Source organism: Hemibagrus wyckioides, linkage group LG27 (assembly GCF_019097595.1).
Source record: "Hemibagrus wyckioides isolate EC202008001 linkage group LG27, SWU_Hwy_1.0, whole genome shotgun sequence".
In the NCBI taxonomy this organism is placed as follows: Eukaryota; Metazoa; Chordata; class Actinopteri; order Siluriformes; family Bagridae; genus Hemibagrus; species Hemibagrus wyckioides.
In genome coordinates, this window is record NC_080736.1 from 6,735,001 (window position 1) to 6,756,477 (window position 21,477).

The window sequence follows — 21,477 nt, forward strand, 5'->3', positions numbered from 1 at the left end:
TTAATTTAATTTAATATAATTTAATTTAATTTAATTTAATTTAATTTAATTTTCTGGTTAATAATGTCACAGCACTCAGAGTGCATGAAGTTTTCTCCGCACTTGAACGTCCTTTTCCATGCTCTGATCAGTTTACACTGATTTTTGTTTATCATGGCCAGAGAATTAGAACATCCGCCCGAGATGAGTCTAATCTAGAGGCGTGTGTCTGGCTCTCGCAGTCGCTCTGCGTCTGTCCATCTGCGCCAGCCGTGTGGGAAGCGCAGATATCATCTGTCTACCTGATAGCAGGTAGCGCCACTCCCAGACGGCCCCGATGACCAGCTCCTAAAAGCCTCCGCATTGTTATCCTTGGCTTTTCTTCTCTTCCCTCCTCTTTTCTTTTCAAGACAGGAGTGTGTTTTCTTACGCCCGCTCCCATCTTTCAGCCACCCCAATCTCTGCACCTTCTTTCCCAAACACGGGGCCTTCGAACGCTTTGTCAGAGAGCAATTTACTTTTCAGCGCTTTGTGCCGAGGAATGCGAGGCAGGAAGGAAGAGGGCAAAACAATGGTTCCTGGGACAGGCAGAGTTCACGAGGACGGGTTTTTTTGTGAAAAAAAAAAAAAAATCCGTACATTTGTTTTGGGTTGTCATCGGTTCAGTGGGTTCTAAAGGGCTCATGATCCTGGGTCATGAGTTCACCTTCATTCTTCTTCAGCACTGGATTAGTGAAAGACAGACGGGTTTAATGAGAGAAAGATGTACGACGAATCCGTGCATTTAAAGAGTCATTTCTGTCGTTTCATTAGTGTAGTCATTAGTGCAGCACTCATTACGTTGCAGTTTGTGTGTGTGTGTGTGTGTGACCTGTGGCTGGTGTCCTTCAGGCAGACTTAATGAGAGGGAGGGACAAACCCACAGCACCACAGAGAAACATTTGGAACCTCAGAGTCACGCAATGCAACATACACACACACGCCATTTCCCATTTCCAGCACATTCAGCCTGATAGATAAATATGTAAAAATACACTTGTCATCATTTCTGTAGCTAAACCTCTGACTGATTCAGGATGTCTCTCTTTGTTTTATTTTATTTATATATATTTATTTATTTATTCATAACGTCAGTGCTTTTTTTTAAGTCTACACAGTTAACAACAATATGCAAAACATGCAATAAATGTGCAAAATACAAACATCCCTATGAAGTTCTAATTTCCACTAAAACAAGAAGTCAGGGCGGGGCATATCCAGTGGCTCCACCCTCTATTTAAATAGCCAAGCTTACCTCACAGCCTGCGACTGACATACTGATATCTAATATCTCTAGTCGCTGACTAACATTGAAGTCATTTTGATCGTTTTCATTGATAATTGTCAAGTAAAATACTTACTGTGCATGTGGCATCTCTGCCAGTAGGGATAGCTTGAAGAGATCGTTTGATTGGACGAAAGTCTGATGATGTCATTAGAACTGTGGATTTGTATTGGTGGAAGAGAGAAATTTCAATGAATGTGAATTTTACACACTAGGCTTATAGACAGCCCTTAAGGCTAAAATATTTATACTCGAATCCGCAAAACATTTTTTAGTTTAGATTTCATGGAGACTTTAAGATCATACCCGTTCCTAAAATCTCGCATGAGCCAAGCTGAAAGCACGGATTCTGAATGTTAGAGCAAGCAGCACAGCGTGAAAGCTCCTTACAGCTGAACAGTGCATGGAGGACGTGATATCTACAGCAGCATCGAGGACGTTTCCCCTCCACGTTCACCTCAGAGCTAGCATGCAACCGTGGATCTGACTCGAAACTAGCTGAGTGGAACTGGATAACGACGTGCAACTGGTGTCTCTGAAAGCAGGCTTTCTTACTTTTACACTATTGAGATTATCAACCCCTGCCTAATATTGGGTTGGTCTCCTTTTTGCTGCCAGAACAGCCCTGACCCGTCCTGCACTGTGTATTCTGACACCTTTCTATCAGAACCAGCATTAACTTCTTCGGCAAATTGAGCAACAGTAGCTCGTCTGTTAGATCGGATCACACGGGCCAGCCTTCGCTCCCCAAGTGCATCAACGAGCCTTGGACGCCCATGACCCTGTCACCGGTTCACCACTGTTCCTTCCTTGGACCGCTTTTGATAGATACTGACCACTGTAGACCGGGAACACCCCACAAGAGCTGCAGTTTTGGAGATGCTCTGATCCAGTCGTCTAGCCATCACAATCTGTCCCTTCATCAAACTCGCTCAAATCCTTACGCTTGCCCATTTTTCCTGCTTCTAACACATCAACTTTGAGGAAAAAATGTTGACTTGCTGCCTAATATATCCCACCCACTAACAGGTGCCATGATGAGGAGATCATCAGTGTTATTCACTTCACCTGTCACTGGTCATAATGTTATGCCTGATCGGTGTATGACTGACATGGGTAAAGGTATGTGGAAACCTGACCATCGCATTCATATCTGCTTCTTTCCCAATGAAACAAAGCAAACTCCATGGAGATATGATGTGTTAAGGTTGAAACTGGTTAAACCTTGAGTGTCCTGCACAGAGCCCTCACTCTGACTCAACCCCACTGAACACCTTTGGGATGAACTGGAACACCGACTGAACCTGACATCGGAGCCTGATCTCACTAATACTCTTGTAGCTGAATGAACACAAATCCCCACAGCAAAACTCCAACATGTGATGGAAAACCTTCTCCTAAGCGTGGAGGATATTATAACAGGAAAGAGGAGATAAATCTGGAATGAGATACTCAGCAAGCACATATGGCTGTGATGGTCAGGTGTCCACATATTTTGGACATATAGTGTATCTTGACACATTGGAGAAATGTTTTCTAATATTGTAATGGGATTCGTCTTTGCTTTTTGTGTCTCTAGTTTTCTGCCAGGAATTTTTACTTTAATCAGATATTTATGCTCCAGTGGAATGGAAATTTGAGCATAATTTCTACCTAAATATGTCATGTTTCCTATAGATTTTTTATTTATTTATTATTATATAACAGAGCAGAGAAAATGGAGCGGTCTTCATGAATATTAATCATCGTCTACAGGAAACACACCGATTTTGGTTTCGTTAAAAAAAGAGACACATAATTATTTGGAACCAGCTGTAATTTGTCATGATCAGAATTCTGTATTCGGTGAAATTTCAGGTTATTTTTGAACTCCTTTCTCTCGAAAGTGCACTGCGCTAGTTTAGGAGTTGTCTGATATCCTAGCAGCGTTTCCTTAAGCGCTGACTTGCTGCACAGCTGTTCCCCCGAAGATGGCCTGTACAGCCGAGCCCAGTGACCGCAGAACCCAGATTACATGAGCTGCAGGCAAATAAAGATCAGGGATGTCGTCTCCAGAGCCCAGAGAACCTAACCGCCCTGCACAGAGGAGCGTGTGCGTGTGTGTGTGTGTGTGTGCGCGAATGACCTTAATTGGTGGCTTTGAGGCTCGGCCAAACCAGAGCGAGAGTGAAAGGCCATGAGCTGTTGTGTAGCTGGTGTGTATAGAGCGGAATGCACACGGCTACCAGATGCGTTAGCGCTCGCTGCACAGTTACTCCTCATACGTAAACAGTATTCGGGGCTTTCGTGGAAAGCAAGCGGGAAAGTAAACGCACGCTTGCTTGAGGAATCCTTCCACTGTCTTGTTTTTCTTAGGATGTGTGTGTGTGTGTGTGGTACTCTGAGCCTCAGTGCTGTAGATCTGCACCCCTATGATCATCCCTGCTGATAAGATGCTGCTGTCATGTCCTCAGCCTCCCAGTTAAAGCCGTTTTACGCTTCTTTCTTCTCTTCTTCACCCTCTCTCTGGCTAGCATGTGCTATAAGACTGTAGAAGAAAAAACAAAACGATCAAAAGAAAGCACTGATAATGGATAATAAGTGATAATGGATGACCGAAGTATTGATGCACAACATTGATTGCCAAGAAATATTAAACACAAATCAAATATGAGTAAAATGAGCGAATCGTGGCACCAGGCTTGTGATTGTACTAGCAGTGCTCAGGCCTGCATTTAGTCAGACTTAGACGTGTTAGCCAGTGACACGTTAATCAGTGGCCGTCTCCTTGCCGCTCTTTATGCAGTAGTTACAGGGCTTACAGTACAACCTGCTAGTCCTCAGGTTTCATCATTTGCTTTCGGGATGCGTGTGAAGCCGCTTACATCATCCGGGTGTAGATTAGCTTTAAGCCCAGTTTTATCTGTGTTACAGTGCAGCAGTATGTATTACCGTGTAACAACGCAAGCACACAGTTCTGAACAGTCTCTAGTTCAACAGCTTGCATTGATAACAGAATAAAAAAGGAATCAGGATCAGCTTCGCGTCGGAAAGACAGATTTACAGCGTGGACTACATTCCTGGGATGAGTGACTGAGAGCGAGTTAGAGAGTGAGAGAGAGAGAAAGAGAGAGAATGAGAGAGAAAAAGAAGGAGAGAGAAATGGAGGGAGGGAGAGAATGAGAGAGAGAGAGAGAGATGGAGGAAAAGAGAGAACGATGAAGACAGAGATGGATGGAGAGAGAGAAGGGGAGAGGGACAGATGAAGGGAAAGATGGAGAGAGAGCAAGAGAGAAAGAGAGTGACAGATATGGAGGGAGAAAGAGAACGAGAGAGAAAGAGTGACAGATGGAGGGAGAGAGAGAAGGGGACAGAGAGACAGATGGGGGGGTGCAGAGAGAGATAGAGGGAGAGGGAGAATGAGAGAGAGAGAACGATGATGGACGGAGAGAGAGAAGGGGGAGAAGAGACAGATGAAGGGAAAGAGAGAGAGAGAGAGAGAGAGAAGAGGTGCACTGAAAAAAATAATCTGATTTAAAAGAACTTATGTATAGTTTAGCATGAATTAAATAAAATGATTAAGTTTCTCATCATAAAATGATTGAACTGCTTCGACTTAAAATTGAATTTAAACAAGTTGATAATTGCTCATTCCAGATATGTTGAGTGAACGTGATTAATTCACATAGTCGTAACACCATCCTGTTATGTTCTGGATTCTTGTGAGCATGTCGGTGCTGATGAGCAGAAAGAATTAAAAAGAATTAAACTCAGTACAGTGTAACACAGCGAGGAATGATGCGGTCACACAAAAAGGACATGTAGCATGCTGCAGGTCACATGGTACCGATGTATGCAGGGCGGTGGTAGCTCGAGTGGTTAAGGCTCTGGGTCATTGACCAGAAGATTGGGGTTCAAGCCCCAGCACCGCCCATAACCCCTTCCCACTCTAATTGTGCTGACCCTGGGCTCTGACCCCAAACCTCCAAGGATGGGATATGCAAAGAAAGAATTTCACTGTGCAGTAATGTATATGTGACAAGTGCAAATTAGATCGAAACGTCTCTCTACTCATCTGAGCAGCTTCTTCAGTCTGAGGAAAGTTGGCAGGATTCAACGAATCTATGTCCTCCATGGTCAATGATCCTCTCCTGCCTGGGTGGCCTTGTTAACAGAACAAGGGGAGGTAAGAATGGGAGGAGTCGTTAGGAGTAAAGGGAGTCGTTTAGGAGGTAACGACCCGAAAGAATGAGAGTAAGGTAGAAGTATTAAGGTTAATGATCAGAGAATGTGAGAGTGGATGAGGGGAGTCCTTATGTGTGACTTTCTTAGTGGATGTGTGTTGAGGTCTTGATCTTCTTGGGGATGGATGAAAGAGCAGCGTGAAAACCTAAGGGGAGGAAATAAATTGACCCTGGAGGACATAAATTTGTGCCAACTTCCCTCAGTGGTGAAACGATTCAATCTAACTATGAAGAAGTCCAGTTGACAGTAGACCTTCCAGATGACCGCACGTGGACGATGACCGCACGTGGACGATTTATACGTTCATCTCAAAAGAAAGCTGCGAGAATTTATAAGTGGAGCTAGAAAAGAGAATTCCTCTCGTCACACTCCATGTGTGATTAGCAGGTGTTGCTGTGTGTGAGCGTGTGTGCATGCGAGCACACGTTTGTGTGAGTGTGTGTGTGTGTGTGTGTGTGTGTACGCGAGACGAGAAGGATTTTAATTAGCTGGCAGGTTTTTGGCCTCAAACATGTCCGCTCACACCGTTCCACCACATTCTGCCACCTCGGAAGGTATTTTGGTCGGGAGGGAAGTTCGGGCAGAGAGCTTATCGTCCACACAACAAGTTCCAGACACACACACGGACACAGACGCTGACAGCATAGACCTGATAACAGCCATGGAGACTCAGTGCAGAGCAGAGCTGTGTGCATCTGACCAGGCCAAGGCCTGATGCTAGTATCTGCTTGTCACTTTTCCTTCATCATGCCTTTACTTTTTTCCTGCTAGGTTCCGTTCATCCCGGGTTGAAGTATGTTGTTTACCCTTTTTTTTCCCCTGATCATAATGATTTGATTTAAAATGCTGTCACTGTGAACTTTAAAGGTGCAGTGAGTAATATTTACAAGGTGTTTGAATTGTACAGGTATATAATATCTAAACAAAATTACTTATATTGTGATGCATTTCATCCGCCTGATTTTCAGGCTTTTGCTTTACATTATTTCTGGCCCAGAAATGAGCTCAGGAAAAGATGTGGTTCAGATCCACCTCTTTTCTGTAAAAGGAGAAAAGAGTATGTCAATGCACAGGGCAGGAATAGTGGAGGATATCATGGAGTAGGGCAGCAGAGAGCTCTGCAACTTACAGACGGCTGCTTTAAGCTGATCGGCAACTATAGCTAGATCTTGATATATGGATTGGGTTCCTGGATGATGATGATGATGCGATGATTAGAAATAAAATGAAATGTAATACCAAACAAATATATCATTGCTGTAATAATTACTCAAGCGTTGTCTCCCTTTTCTTTCTTCTTTTGTTGTCTTTGTAGGAGATTAGCGGGTAACGATCTTACTTTCATCCACCCTGAAGCTCTGTCTGGACTCCACCAGCTCAAAGTTCTGTAAGTATTCCACACACACACACACACGGCTCAAATCGGAAAGCCTGTTATTATTAGTGACAGACGGAACGAGTGGCAGTATTGATGGAGGACGTGTTCCCCGGCTCCGTGTCTCCGTCTGCTGATCACAGGCAGCAGGTGGAGTGTTGAGTTCCCAAATAGCTTCGAGTGACTAACAGGAATCTGACCACTACAGGATCTTCAGGTCTGTCACCGGGATGGAGAAGGGCCTCCCAGCATGCCTCAGTGCTGATTAAGGCTAGGCCTCAGGACAAGCTCAAGCTCTGTCTCTCTATCTGTGTCTATCTGCATGTCTCTTTATCTCCTTCTTTCCTATCCTGGCTCCCTGCTCCGGTATGTGTGCGTAATGATGTAACGGCTTTGTCCTTAAGGTGTTTGGCGAGCCAGTTCTGTCGAAGCTTATCGTCCGTCCGCGTCGCCTCGGCTCTGCTTTGCATAAAGCTCTATTTCCGTCTTCCTGTCCTCCTTCTGGCCTGCACATTGACCCCGTGATGCACCCGGACTCCGACTCCGCCCACGGTTATACAGGTCTAATCACCCGAGATAAACCTCACCAGTTTGACACCAGGAAGGATTTCGACCGAGGAGCTCAGACCAACACGTCTGATCAGACACAGGAAGAAGCCAGTGAATCGCTGCTTAAGACTGTTTGTAGAAAATGACTGGTATTTGAATGCGATTTACTTTCGTAATCGCAGGACAATGAAAATCGAGAAAAGTAAGGAATGACTCATCTTGGTTTAAAGAGCCTGGATCAAGTCGTTAAAAAAAGGGGGGGAACTATGTGTAACAACACGAACAAAAAAATTCCCACATCTTGCTACATTCCCGTGAGCAAGCTGGGAACAATTAACAAACATAATAAAAAGGTTGTGCACAAGTAAGTGTGTGTTACGTTTTTAATAGTATCATAATGATTAATGATGATTCCAATCCAAACGTTTGCTTTTTCCATCTTGAATGCGATACGAATATTCTATTAACTTGTTTTGTATGCTTTGGACATCAGTTAGATCCTCTCAGTTAGTATTAATATTGGCACCCGCTCCTCTTTGTTCTTGTTCTACAGTGATGTTTCGGATTTCGGTCCTGCTGTAGGACACATCCATGTTTTCCAGATGTCATCTTTGTAGAAATCGAAGGAAACCTAGACAAATGATACAGCTGCTGGGTTTCTGCTACACAGCTCCAGGGTTTGACCCTGAGCTTGGGGTACTGTGTGTAGATGTTGACATGTTCTGTCAGGTGGCTTTACTCCAGGTTTCTCTCAGGAAACATGCCAGGAGATGGATTGCCTGCTGTGTAATGCCCCGAGGTGTGTGTGTGTGTGTATGGCATCCCGGAATGGACTTAGCTGCTCATCCGGGCTGTATTCCCACCACACGCCCACTGTTCCTGGGATGGATTGCGTCCTTGACCAGGATGAAGCTCTTCCTGAAGATGAATGATCAGTTGTGAAACAGAAGCAAACATATGAACTAAGCCGCATGCTGTGCTTTTGCTCTTAATGTTGCTCCATTATCTGCAATCACAAACCCAAATCCTGAGTGTACTTGGCTTGCTTAAGTGATGTTATATTAAATAAGTAAATAACAAAATACAGCAGGATGCAGACTCCAGCCCTGTGTCAGACAAAGTGCTTTTTGTTAGCACGAGCCTTTCAGCGTGGTTTGGTTTAGGGTAAAAGGTTTGTCCTTGCGGCTTGTGGCACTCGAGTGACGCCGAAGTGGGCTGATAATAGGAGAAAGGAAGAGAGATGTGGACTGCGATTAGCTCATTCTGTACACACACACACACACACACACACACAGGCCTATCCGACTTTTCCGTAGCTATGCTTTATTACACATACGATCATCCAAATCACAATTATCCAGCAAACTGGAGTTTTGGACTCTACGGTAAATGATATAAATTAATCCACTTTAGAGCATAACATATTTTCTTCAGGATTTATGTACCACAACATCACACGACTGCTTTCAAATCTCATGCCTCCATTCACCGCTGACTTTTCACACTACTTGGGTTTTATAGACAAACTGGAGAATTATGATAGCAGAATTTTTGAAATACACTATATTGCCAAAAGTATTCGCTCACCCATCCAAATAATCAGAATCAGGTGTTCCAATCACTTCCATGGCCACAGGTGTATAAAATCAAGCACCTAGGCATGCAGACTGTTTTTACAAACATTTGTGAAAGAATGGGTCGCTCTCAGGAGCTCAGTGAATTCCAGTGTGGAACTGTGATAGGATGCCACCTGTGCAACAAATCCAGTCGTGAAATTTCCTCGCTCCTAAATATTCCACAGTCAACTGTCAGCTGTATTATAAGAACGTGGAAGTGTTTGGGAACGACAGCAACTCAGCCACGAAGTGGTAGGCCACGTAAACTGACGGAGCGGGGTCAGCGGATGCTGAGGCGCATAGTGCGAAGAGGTCGCCAACTTTCTGCAGAGTCAATCGCTACAGACCTCCAAACTTCATGTGGCCTTCAGATTAGCTCAAGAACAGTGCGCAGAGAGCTTCATGGAATGGGTTTCCATGGCCGAGCAGCTGCATCCAAGCCATACATCACCAAGTGCAATGCAAAGCGTCGGATGCAGTGGTGTAAAGCACGCCGCCACTGGACTCTAGAGCAGTGGAGACGCGTTCTCTGGAGTGACAAATCGCGCTTCTCCATCTGGCAATCTGATGGACGAGTCTGGGTTTGGCGGTTGCCAGGAGAACGGTACTTGTCTGACTGCATTGTGCCAAGTGTAACGTTTGGTGGAGGAGGGATTATGGTGTGGGGTTGTTTTTCAGGAGCTGGGCTTGGCCCCTTAGTTCCAGTGAAAGGAACTCTGAATGCTTCAGCATACCAAGACATTTTGGACAATTCCATGCTCCCAACTTTGTGGGAACAGTTTGGAGCTGGCCCCTTCCTCTTCCAACATGACTGTGCACCAGTGCACAAAGCAAGGTCCATAAAGACATGGATGACAGAGTCTGGTGTGGATGAACTTGACTGGCCTGCACAGTGTCCTGACCTCAACCCGATAGAACACCTTTGGGATGAATTAGAGCGGAGACTGAGAGCCAGGCCTTCTCGTCCAACATCAGTGTGTGACCTCACAAATGCTTCTGGAAGAATGGTCAAAAATTCCCATAAACACACTCCTAAACCTTGTGGACAGCCTTCCCAGAAGAGTTGAAGCTGTTATAGCTGCAAAGGGTGGACCGACGTCATATTGAACCCTATGGATTAGGAATGGGATGTCACTTAAGTTCATATGCGAGTCAAGGCAGGTGAGCGAATACTTTTGGCAATATAGTGTATGTCGAAATAATCGCTTGCTGTTTTCTTTCTTTCTTTTTTTTTAAAGCATGCTTCAGAATAACCAGCTGAAGACGGTTCCCAGTGCTGCTCTGAAAAACCTTCATGCTCTGCAGTCTCTGTAAGTAACCCACACACACACACACACACACACACACACACACCTCTAATCTAAACACACACAGACATTTAAATGGGCAGAGTTGTGTATTTTGTGTATGTACACTCTCTGTATCAGCTTGGGACATGGTTTTATGGATTCAGGTGTGTTTGAGTGTGAGAGCCGGACCGGCTGTGGATTCGAAGAAAAAGAAAAAAAATAAAAACTCTGTTGTTATCACCTCTCCAGATCCCACCCCCACTCCCTTCTTCGCTCACTTGTTTTTTTGCAGCTGTGTGTCCCCGCGGGGCTGAGGCCAGCGCTTCGGACCTGAAGTAATGCATTCTGGCATAGACACTTGGCCCGGTTCTTAGATCAAGATTCTCCTAACAATCTGTACATCAACACACCTTCTGCCCTTAAGCACTGTCTAGTCTGGGTGGAAGGATAGGCAGCTTAGAGAGACAGACAGAGCCATTCGCTCACAGACCCATTTCTACACGTATTCTGGGGCTGTCAGTATTGCTATTTAAATCCTATTCAAATTTGCATTCAAAGCAAAAAGAAAACCATTCAAATGTTTAGATTGCAGCGTTTCTTAAGTGTTTTTAAGGTGTTTTAGGTAAGATTAGTCTTTTCCCCCGCCCCTTTTGTTTCTTTTTTCTTCTTTTTTTGTCAAGTGTAGGTCTCAGTTAGGAGAGTTCGACATTTGAATGAGTCCCACCCATTTTCATGAAGCGCCGCCCCCTGGCCCTTATAGTGTCTGTAAAATGAGTGACAGGAGACGCATCCAATCACAAACAAGTGTTGTGGCCAGACATTCATTCATTGTCTATACCCGCTTATTCCTAGGGTCACGGGGGTCTGCTGGAGCCTATCCCAGCGCAAATGGGGTGAAAGGCAGGGGTACACCCTGGACAGATCACCAGTCCATCACAGGGACATAGACAAACAACCACACACACGGGCAATTTAGAATTACCAATCAACCTAATGTACATGTTTTTTTTTTTGGACTGTGGGAGGAAACCGGAGTACCCAGAGTAAACCCACGCAGGCATAGGGAGAACATGCAAACTCCACACAGAAAGGCCCCAGCCTGTTCAACCCCAGGATTCAAACCCAGGACCTTCTTGCTGTGAGGCAACAATGCTAACCACTAAGCCACTGTGCTGCCCGTGGCCAGACATCATTTTTTAAAAATATTTTATTTAAAATTTAATTTAATATTAAAATGTTTTATTTTATTTTATTTTATTTTATTTTGTTCAACATAACTTTCAGTTTATTTGTCCAAGTAAGGATTTAAAAAAACCCTTTTAATGCAGGTCTATTGAAACATGTTGATTTACTTCATATTCACGCATGTATTTGTTTACATTTAACTTTTCTAAGAAATAAAAGAGTTTCAGACATGCTTTTATAGGAAAATGATCAGTGACATGTAGCGTCATTCATATCAGGCCACAAACACCATAAAGTTACCATAACAGCACATCCCGAGTTTTAGCCATCTTATAAAACTGCAGCTTGCCAGAAATGAACATTTTCTGTTTATTTAAATAAAATGCCACTTCATACTTTTGTCCATTTATAGTTTTTGTTAAGGTTGTGGAACGTTCAGGAAACAAGTTAGGTCTTGCAGGCACTTCTAAAAACTACAAGCAGTCATTCCCTCACTGGCCTTTTTCTTTTCTCCCTCTTGAAGTTAATAAGACAAAAAATGCAGCTTGTCATGTTACAGAGAAACCACAAAGCCCTCAGTCCTGAAGACTTTTCCAGGTTGGAAAACTTTAAAATTACAGTTTTACAGCCTCTGGGTTTCACAGAGCGCTGACACTGGAGACTCCTTCCAAAATGTCATGGTTCTTTTTATCTCTTTATTAAAAGTGCATGTGAATGTTACTATAGGAGCAACAGTATATTAGAATATGCTTTATATAAACCTCCCAGACAGACTGGGCTTTGGATTGTTGCCTGATGGCATTTTCTTTTTGAAAAATAGTTTTCTTTTTGAAAAATTGTAGGTGGATAAATGGATGGATGGATGGATGGATGGATGGATGGATGGATGGATGGATAATTGAGTGGATGGATGGACAGAGAGACAGATGCATAGATGGGTGTGTGGTTGGCTGGATGGATGGATGGATTGTTTGATGGATGGATGGATGGACTGATTAATGGATAATTGAGTAGTTGTATGGATGGATGGATGGATGGATAAGTGAATGGATGGGGTTGGATGGATGTATGGATGGATTGATTAATGGATAATTGAGTGGATGGATGGGTGGATAGTTGGTTGGATAATGGAGTGGATGGATGGGTGGATAGTTGGTTGGATAATGGAGTGGATGGATGGATGGATGGATGGACGGACGGGGTTAGATGGATGGATAGATGAGTGGATAATTGAGGGGATGGATGGATGAATAGATGGATGGACAGATGGATAGATGGGTGTGTGGTTGGCTGGATGGATCGATTAATGGATAATTGAGTGGATGGATGGATTGGTGGTGGTTGGATGGATTGATGGATTGGTGGGTGGTTGGATGGATTGATGGATTGGTGGTGGTTGGATGGATTGATGGATTGGTGGGTGGATGGATGGATTGATGGATGGGGTTAGATGGATGGATAGATGGATAGATAAGTGGATAATTGAGGGGATGGATGGATGAATAGATGGACGGACAGACAGATAGATGGGTGTGTGGTTGGCTGGATGGATCGATTATTGGATAATTGGATAGATGGATGTATGGATGGTTGGATGGGTGGCTAGATCGATGGATGGATGGATTGATGGATGTACTTTATTGATCCCCAAGAGGAAATTTGGGGGAAAGGTAAAGAAACAGGAAGAAATAGGAATGTCTTTCCCCTGCAGGTTGGTTAGTGTAGTGAGGCCACTTTTTAATTACAGTGCCATGAGTGCAGCCTGCGGCATTCTCCCACTCAGAAAGCGGAGGAAGCTCACTACACCTCTTCCTTCAAATCCCACTCTCATTTCATTCTTTCTGCTTAAATCAGCAAGACGTGAGGCTCCAGCACACTTCAAAGCCTCTGACGGGGCTTCTGTGAGTGCGCCGAGGGGCTCCTGCGCTACTGTGGGGAGAATTCGCCAGTCGTTTGAAGCCTCTCGCTGTTCTTGGCACTGACAACTTCCTAAACCACAGTCCTAATTACGTAGCCAGCTGTACTTTTGAAATTGTTGCGCATGTCACATAGCGTGAAATGAACATTTGTTGCCCAGAAAGTCAATATTGTGACAAGAAGGCAATTAAGTGCTATCATTTTCTGTTAATTGCCTCTCTTCTAGGTGGCTGTATAACGGCGGTGTCAGTTGAAGTAGTGGCTGTTAGAGATGATGAGAAAAAAAAAATCGATGAAATTGGATGAAAGGAAAGTTTGCCATTTCTGAGAGAATGCGCCTTCGGTTATTTTGTCTGCCTTTCACCCATGTGTGTATGTAAGTGTGCTTGTAATGTGTGTGTGTGTGTGTGAGAGTGAGACATGTCTAGATTTGTTCCTTGTGCACAAACTGCTTTTTCAGCAGTTGTTACCTGATGTTCATCTCTCCACCACAAATCAGCCCTGAAATCTAAATTAGAGTCATGTTTTTCTTATTCTAACCGTAATCACAGTTACATAAAATACAGAAATACCGGCTTTCTGAAACAACACCCGAGGCCACTATCAGTTTATTTATCAGCCCTAAACAAGCTGTACCGTCTTAGATGTGAAGCATGCATAATTGTGCCTGGGGTTAGTAAGTGAACCCGAGTTCACGTCCAGTGCAGGTGTCACCGAGATCATCGCTCACTTAAGGTAACAAACATCTCGGAGAGGTCCTGTCGAAAAGCATGCATCAATCAAACACGCGCCCCGAAACACCGGTGCACCTGCATGCGCGTACTTTCTTTGGCACACGTGTTGTTTGGAGACGTCCTTTCCCAAAATGCTCCGGGTGAACAGGAGAATGTGTCGGTCTTCCCACGAAGGCAATGTTTAACCAAGGTTAGTACATGGCTCTGTAAAGGTCTCTTAACAAGCGCAGGTTGTATTTGTGTTTACTCGGAGTAGGAAGTGGCTACTGATTAGGTAAAAGCCTTAAGGGTTGTACACTGTACTTAACGATAACATTCAGGAGCAAGGAGTGTGGCCTAAAATTGTGGGAACATTTCACGAAACTCCTAGATGTCAAAGATATACCCGCTCTAAACAACATGCCGGAAAAATAAACACAGTCCAAATCCCAACCCAATTCATGTGCAAGTAGCCATATAAACATTTAACCACGGAGTCTTGTCGAGTTTGCTTTCAGACCAGAACGCTAACACCGGAGACTCTTTCCATAATAAAGGAAACGACTTCTTTAATGAAGCTCCGCGCTTGCTGTGTTTTATTTCGTCACCCTCTTTTTAATCCAGGCGTAGATTACGTAGATTGCCTGCTATACAAGTCCCTCCCAGATGCACTGTTGCTATAGAAACAAGTATGCATTAGAATAAACGTACTACAACGAACCCATTACTCCGAAATTCAGCGACATCGGAGCCGCCGTCATCGAAAACCAATCAGCGGAATCCGATTCAACAACAATGTGCTCGAAGTTATAATAACATCGCGAGGCAAATTATTATTACAACAGATGTTTTCAGAACATTGCAGGAATGTTGATTTTGGAACGTTCCAGCCTGACTTTTCTTGCAGTACCATATTTTTCTTTTTCTCCTTTTATTTTTTGATTCATGTCATGGCACAGGCACAAGGTCAGATCACAGGACTCTTATGTTCTCTGTATTTTTCTCTGACAGGCGGTAAAGTATAGAATTGTGTGTAAATGTTTGCGGTCAGAACGAAAATGTTATCGAGACGCTAGATTCGCGATCGCCGCCGATATCCGATCAGATGATCTGCTCTGCGCGTTCCTCATTTTCATACCGATATTCGCTTAGAGTTCGGTTACAGATTTCACCTTGAGAGTTTAGGCATAGAAAGACGGAAGGTAGACACACACACACACACACACACACTGAAACTTAGATACAAGTGCAGGCAAACAGTCAGTAATCCAGGATTGTTTAACAAAAAACAACAAAAAGAAAAAAACAGACAAAACAAACAAATGAGCAACACAGCAGTATTAGATCAGCGCTGGCATGAGACCAGAGCTATAGATCTCTAAACCGTAGCCTGTATCTGTAACTGGTTCCTATAAGCTTTCAGTCAAAGTGACAGGTATTTGAAGTTGGTTTAAGGGTTGGGTGAAGATCCATCCAGTAGTATTACCTATAGACGTGTATGGAAATCCCCCATAGAGGATAGTGTGTGCATGTGTGTGGTATGTTCTGGCAGTGACGCTCACACAGGATGATGGATGTCAGCTGAAGTCCTGTCTGAACACAACCCCCGGTGCATGCCTCTCCTGCGCCGCTCTCCTGCGCCGCTCTCCTGCAGCCTTCACCCGTCCACACCGACCACGTAATCTTCCGGATTGAAACTCAGCGTCATTCATAAACAGGATGTTCCCACCCTCCATTCTAACCCATCTTCCATCATCTGTCTTCATCTCCAGCATCCACGTCCATTCATGGGTCACCGTTTAAGAGCCATTATGTGTCAAGAACCATTGGGAATTACATCATAACTGACACTAGTCAAAATATTACAAGCACAAGGTCTCTGTTTTCCATCAGAAGAAGCACAAGGTTTGTGCTTCATGTTTCGCTGGTCTGTCTGTCTGTCTGTCTGTCTTTCTTCCTTTCTTCCTCTGTCTGTCTGTCTCTCTGTCTGTCTGTCTGTCTGTCTGTCTTTCTTCCTTTCTTCCTCTGTCTGTCTGTCTCTCTGTCTGTCTGTCTGTCTTTCTTCCTTTCTTCCACTGTCTGTCTGTCTGTCAGTCTTTCTGTCTGTCTGTCTGTCTGTCTTTCTTCCTTTCTTCCTCTGTCTGTCTGTCTGTTCTCTGTTTGTCACTCTGTCTGTCTGCCTGTCTTCCTTCCTTCCTTCTTTCCTTCCTGTCTGTCTTTTTTTCCATTCTTTCTTTCTTTCTTTCTTTCTTTCTTTCTTTCTTTCTTTCTTTCTTTCTTTCTTTCTTTCTTTCTTTCTGTCTGTCTGTCTGTCTGTCTGTCTGTCTGTCTGTCTGTCTGTCTGTCTGTCTGTCTGTCTTCCTTCCTTCCTTCCTTCCTTCCTTCCTGTCTGTCTTCCTTCCTGTCCGGATTAAAACTCAGCGTCATTCATAAACAGGATGTTCCCACCCTCCATTCTAACCCATCTTCCATCATCTCTCTTCATCTCCAGCATCCATGTCCGTTCATGGATCACCGTTTAAGAGCCATTATGTGCCGAGAACCATTGAGAACTCTAGTCAAAATATTACAAGCACAAGATCTCTGTTCCCCATGCAGAAGAAACACAAGGTTTGCGCTTCGTGTTTAATTATAAGAATTAAGGTTTGAGCAGCACGTCCTTTAAACATTTTTGTCCGTAAAGCTAATGTTTTATGTACACTCCCTTAATCTGAACACATTCTTCACCTCTTAGCTCAAAGCCTCCCGTGTGTGCCAGTGAATACACAAACAGTGACTCAGATCTGTTAAGTGGCTGCAGTATTTGGCACAGCTCAGCTTGCTTTGGCCCCGTGCCCTCCAAGGTGTGGCCTCTGACCCCTCACCTGGACTCTGAGATCATGGAAAAGGCATGTGTGGTGGAGTGCAACATTAAGTGCACTCTCAACACCTTGGCAACCCGTGCAGTGATGATGTTATAACAAGCTTCTTGCTTTCTGTAACTCAGCAGCTGAGCAGGTGTATTTGTTTTGTGTGTGTGTTCTCACCTGATGCTATGTGTTAGGGGTGTGTGAGGACAAGTAGTGTGTGTGTGTGGGTTTGTGGTGTGCAGGTTGTGTTTGCTTCCTGTGTTCTCATATGCCTGGAATTCACCTACACAGAGTAACCACCATGGTGAAGTGGTCATTAATATGTACAGTGACTATGGACAGCATTTTTTGTGCCTACAATTGCATGCTAAAAAGATTCAAAAGCTTTCTTTCTTTCTTTCTTTCTCGTCTCTCTCTCTCTCTCTCTGTCTGTCTGTCTGTCTGTCTGTCTGAAAGAAAGGAAGAAAGAAACAAAGAATTCTTTAAAAAAGAAAGTCTTTTTGAATTACCTTCCTTCCTTCCTTCCTTCCTTCCTTCCTTCCTTCCTTCCTTCCTCCCTTCCTTCCTTCCTTCCTTCCTTCCTTCCTCCCTCCCTCCTTCCTTTATTTCTTTCTAATTCTGATTTCTTTCTGTTGAACTCCCTCAGAAAGCATCAGCATGGTGTACAATCTTCTCCACTGGCCACAAAATGTGACTTTCAAAGCTTCTTTAATGAAAATGACGCATGGCCACATGGAAATAACCGATCTAATTTCGATCTAATTTCCCTTCTCTGTTTTTTTTTTTTACCTTATCTAGTCCAATGACGAGAGCAGGGCTGTAGTTGGATAATTTTACTCTTTGAATAGAATTGGTAAAGATTTCAACTGGATATTCAAATGTTTCAGATCCAGCATTTCACTTCTAGTCTCCTTAAGCAAGTCTAAAAAGAGTCCAAGGATTTTATACTTTTTGCTTAACAGACTTGTCATGATGGGGTGTGTGTGATCGTCATCCATTTTTAACATATTTTATTTTGGATTGTGTTTATTTTCAAACTAAATACAATACATTGCCAAAAGTTTTGGGACACCCCTCCAAATCATTGAATTCAGCTGTTGTTTTTCAGGGGTTGGGCTCGGCCCCTTAGTTCCAGTTAAAGGAACTCTTAATGCTTCAGCATACCAAGACATTTTGGACAATTTCATGCTCCCAACTCTGTGCAAACCCAGACCCCTTCCTGTTCCAACTTGACTGGACACCAGTGCACAAAGCAAGGTCCATAAAGACATGGATGACAGAGTCTGGTGTGGAGGAACTTGACTGGCCTGAACCTCAACCTGATAGAACACCTTTGGGATGAATTAGAGCGGAGACTGTGAGTCAGGTCTACTCATCCAACATCAGTGCCTGACCTCACAAATGCGCTTCTAGTGGAATGGTCAAAAATTCCTATAAACACACTCCTAAACCTTGTGGAAAGCCTTCCCAGAAGAGTTGAAGCTGTTATAGCTGCAAAGGGCGGGCCAACTGCATATCACATTCAGGTGCATGTAAAAGCAGATGTCCCAAAACTTTTGGCACCCTAGGGTTAAATCCAGCTAATGAAATGGAGCTTAAAATCAGCAACATGGAAACATTACTACATGAGTATTATTATGATAAATGATGATATTGCTTAGTTTTATTGTTTCTTGATGGTCTTGATGCTCAGTAATATATAAAAGCATCTGTACTTTATATACATTTTTAACTAAAATTTAAATTATTAATTTTTTGTCAAATTTTTTATTTCATACATCCCAATTGCCCCCCCCCGGATCATATTGTTTCTTTTTACTGTATATCTGTATACTGTATATGTGCATAGGTAGAATGACAGTAACAGTGGATTTGTCTCGATCCGGTCTCTCCTCAGGCGCTTGGATGCCAACCACATCACAGTGGTGCCCGAGGACAGTTTCCAGGGCTTGCAGCAGCTCAGACACCTGTGGCTGGATGATAACAGTCTGACCGAGGTTCCAGTCGTTCCTCTGCAGCATCAGGGGAACCTGCAGGCGCTCACGCTGGCTCTCAACCGCATCGGCCACATCCCGGACAGCGCCTTCGCTAACCTCTCCAGCCTGGTGGTGCTGTGAGTGCAGGTTTTTTGTCTATGTTTATCAGCTTTGGTACTTGTTAAAAGTGGTGAAATATGGCACACAGTCTACGCGAAGAATTATTCGTTCAGTCATTATTCACAACAATTAACATATAGTTTATTTGATATGCCCAGGATGTTGTTTTATTGCATTACCTTGTTGCTTAATGAAATATGGATATCAAGGAATGCTATTAATTATTTGGGATTGCATTATTTCTGGGGAATAAAATGATTATTTTGACAATTCAAGATATTATTCTGCTAATATGGCTTGATATGTCATGAATTTTAATTTCAAGTTATTATTTTGTCAATTAGATGTAATAACCTATTATTTTGACTGAATATGTCAATATTTGACACCCCACAATCATCCCAATAATATTAATATTAATATAGAATATTAGCTTATATATTATTTCCCTTCTGCACTTTCTCAGGCACTATATAAGCCAGATGTGGAAGCTTTAGTGGAATTTACTTGACGGTATTCTCCATACATACATCAGTGTTCAGTTCTGGTCTGTCAAATCCCGACAGTTTCAAGTGTTTAGAAGTCAAAATAATAAAGAGGCATCTCCAAATAATCAGGTCAGTTGAAATAAAGAAATGTTAAGTCAAAATAAGAAGACGATAAGTCAAAATAATGACATAGCACTTAAGCTTACTATATAAACTGGAAGTTCAGGGTCTAGTTTGTGTCTTCGTGACACGCCGAGGTTCGCAGTCGTGAGTCGGTCTGTGCCAGTCAGCTTTACTGAAACTGGGTGTTTTTTTCTCTCCCTCACAAATCAGCCACTCTTGCATATTTCAGATTGTCTTGCTGTGTTTACATCAGCTAAGTCTATCAACTTCCTGGATAAATATGGGGCCTTGGCACACACACACACACACACACACAGGTACACGCTGTGTTGACAGGGATTTTGGGAAGACAGTAAAAGCAGAATCCAAAAGGTACCCAAGTGTCTTGTAATCTCCAAAGGAAAATAAGAGTCCTGCAGCTTCTCTCTCTCTCTCTCTCTCTCGCTCTCTCTCTCTCTATCTCTATCTCCCCGAACATTTCTCGGTGACTCGGTGATTTACCAGTTCCGTTCCTGCTTCTGGAAAATATTTGTCTAAGGAGTGCAGGAGTGTAGGCCAATTAGTCTGTTAAATAGGCTGAACAAACAGGCAGATGTGCACGAGGGCTGATGAGTTCTCCGCTCCGAGCCTGCACAAGTGTTCCTCTGTTTGGGGTTTCTCTGCTCAACCGGGGCACTTTTTAATGACTGGAAATTTACAGGAAAAACAGCCATCTCAGTGATAATAAATTAGATATATAGATATTACAGCACAGGGTAGGCCTGACGTTTATTCCGGTATCAGTTAGAATTCCTCACAGCAGTGCACTTCTCACTGAACACACATGTGAATATACTTCTGTTTTAGAAATGCGTAGGATACAGTGCTTAGTAACATCTTGTGCATTTTAAATTCTTGTGTTTTACTAGAGCAGGCTTTCGGGTAGTTTCAGGCCTCAAACTTCAGGGAACCTCTGCTAACTGTATAAAATAATATCATGGGCACAGAAAACTTAAATGTGTACATTTATATTTAAAACAAAAAACATATATGGTCAGAATTTATTTATTTCTGTAGAGCTGCTACGCTATATTTCCAAAAGTTTTGGGACACCCAAATTCAGGTGTTGTATTTCAGGCGTTGGGCTCGGCCCCTTAGTTCCAGTGAAAGGAACTCTTAATGCTTCAGCATACCAAGACATTTTGGACAATTTCATGCTCCCAACTTTGTGGGAACAGTTTGGGGATGACCCCTTCCTGTTCCAACATGACTGGACACCAGTGCACAAAGCGAGGTCCATAAAGACATGGATGGGCGAGTTTGGTGTGGAGGAACTTCACTGGCCTGCACAGAGTCCTGACCTCAACCTGATAGAACACCTTTGGGATGAGTGGAGACTGTGAGCCAGGCCTTCTCATCCAACATCAGTCCTGACCTAACAAACGTGCTTCTAGAGGAATGGTCAAAAATTCCCATAAACACACTCCTAAACCTTGTGGAAAGCCTTCCCAGAAGAGTTGAAGCTGTTATAGCTGCAAAGGGCAAGACAACTTCATATTAAATTCATGTGCATGTAAAGGCAGATGTCCCAAAACATTTGGCAATATAGTGTATGTTTGTTAAAATTGCCATAGAAATAAAACAATACATTTATTATTATTTTTTATGTATTTATTTATATTTTTATTTATATCAGGCACATTCTAAAAGGTGTACAGTAATATTGTGGCTATTTTTTTTTGGAGCCAGAGGGTTTGTTTTTTTCCTAAGC

At 43.2% G+C, this 21,477-nt stretch overlaps 2 protein-coding genes across 2 annotated transcripts in view; one reads left to right on the forward strand and one right to left on the reverse strand.

Annotated features, from left to right (window-relative positions):
* The window catches only part of kcna4 (potassium voltage-gated channel, shaker-related subfamily, member 4), a 257,062-nt gene that overhangs the window by 94,187 nt on the left and 141,398 nt on the right, over positions 1-21,477 (reverse strand). The gene's annotated exons all lie outside the window — the stretch shown is intronic.
* lgr4 (leucine-rich repeat containing G protein-coupled receptor 4) overlaps positions 1-21,477 on the forward strand; it is an 80,758-nt gene that overhangs the window by 35,295 nt on the left and 23,986 nt on the right. The window contains exons 3-5 of the mRNA XM_058381848.1: positions 6,843-6,914; positions 10,306-10,377; positions 18,918-19,133. Coding sequence (XP_058237831.1) covers positions 6,843-6,914; positions 10,306-10,377; positions 18,918-19,133 — 360 coding nt within the window. The remainder of the gene's footprint in view (positions 1-6,842; positions 6,915-10,305; positions 10,378-18,917; positions 19,134-21,477) is intronic.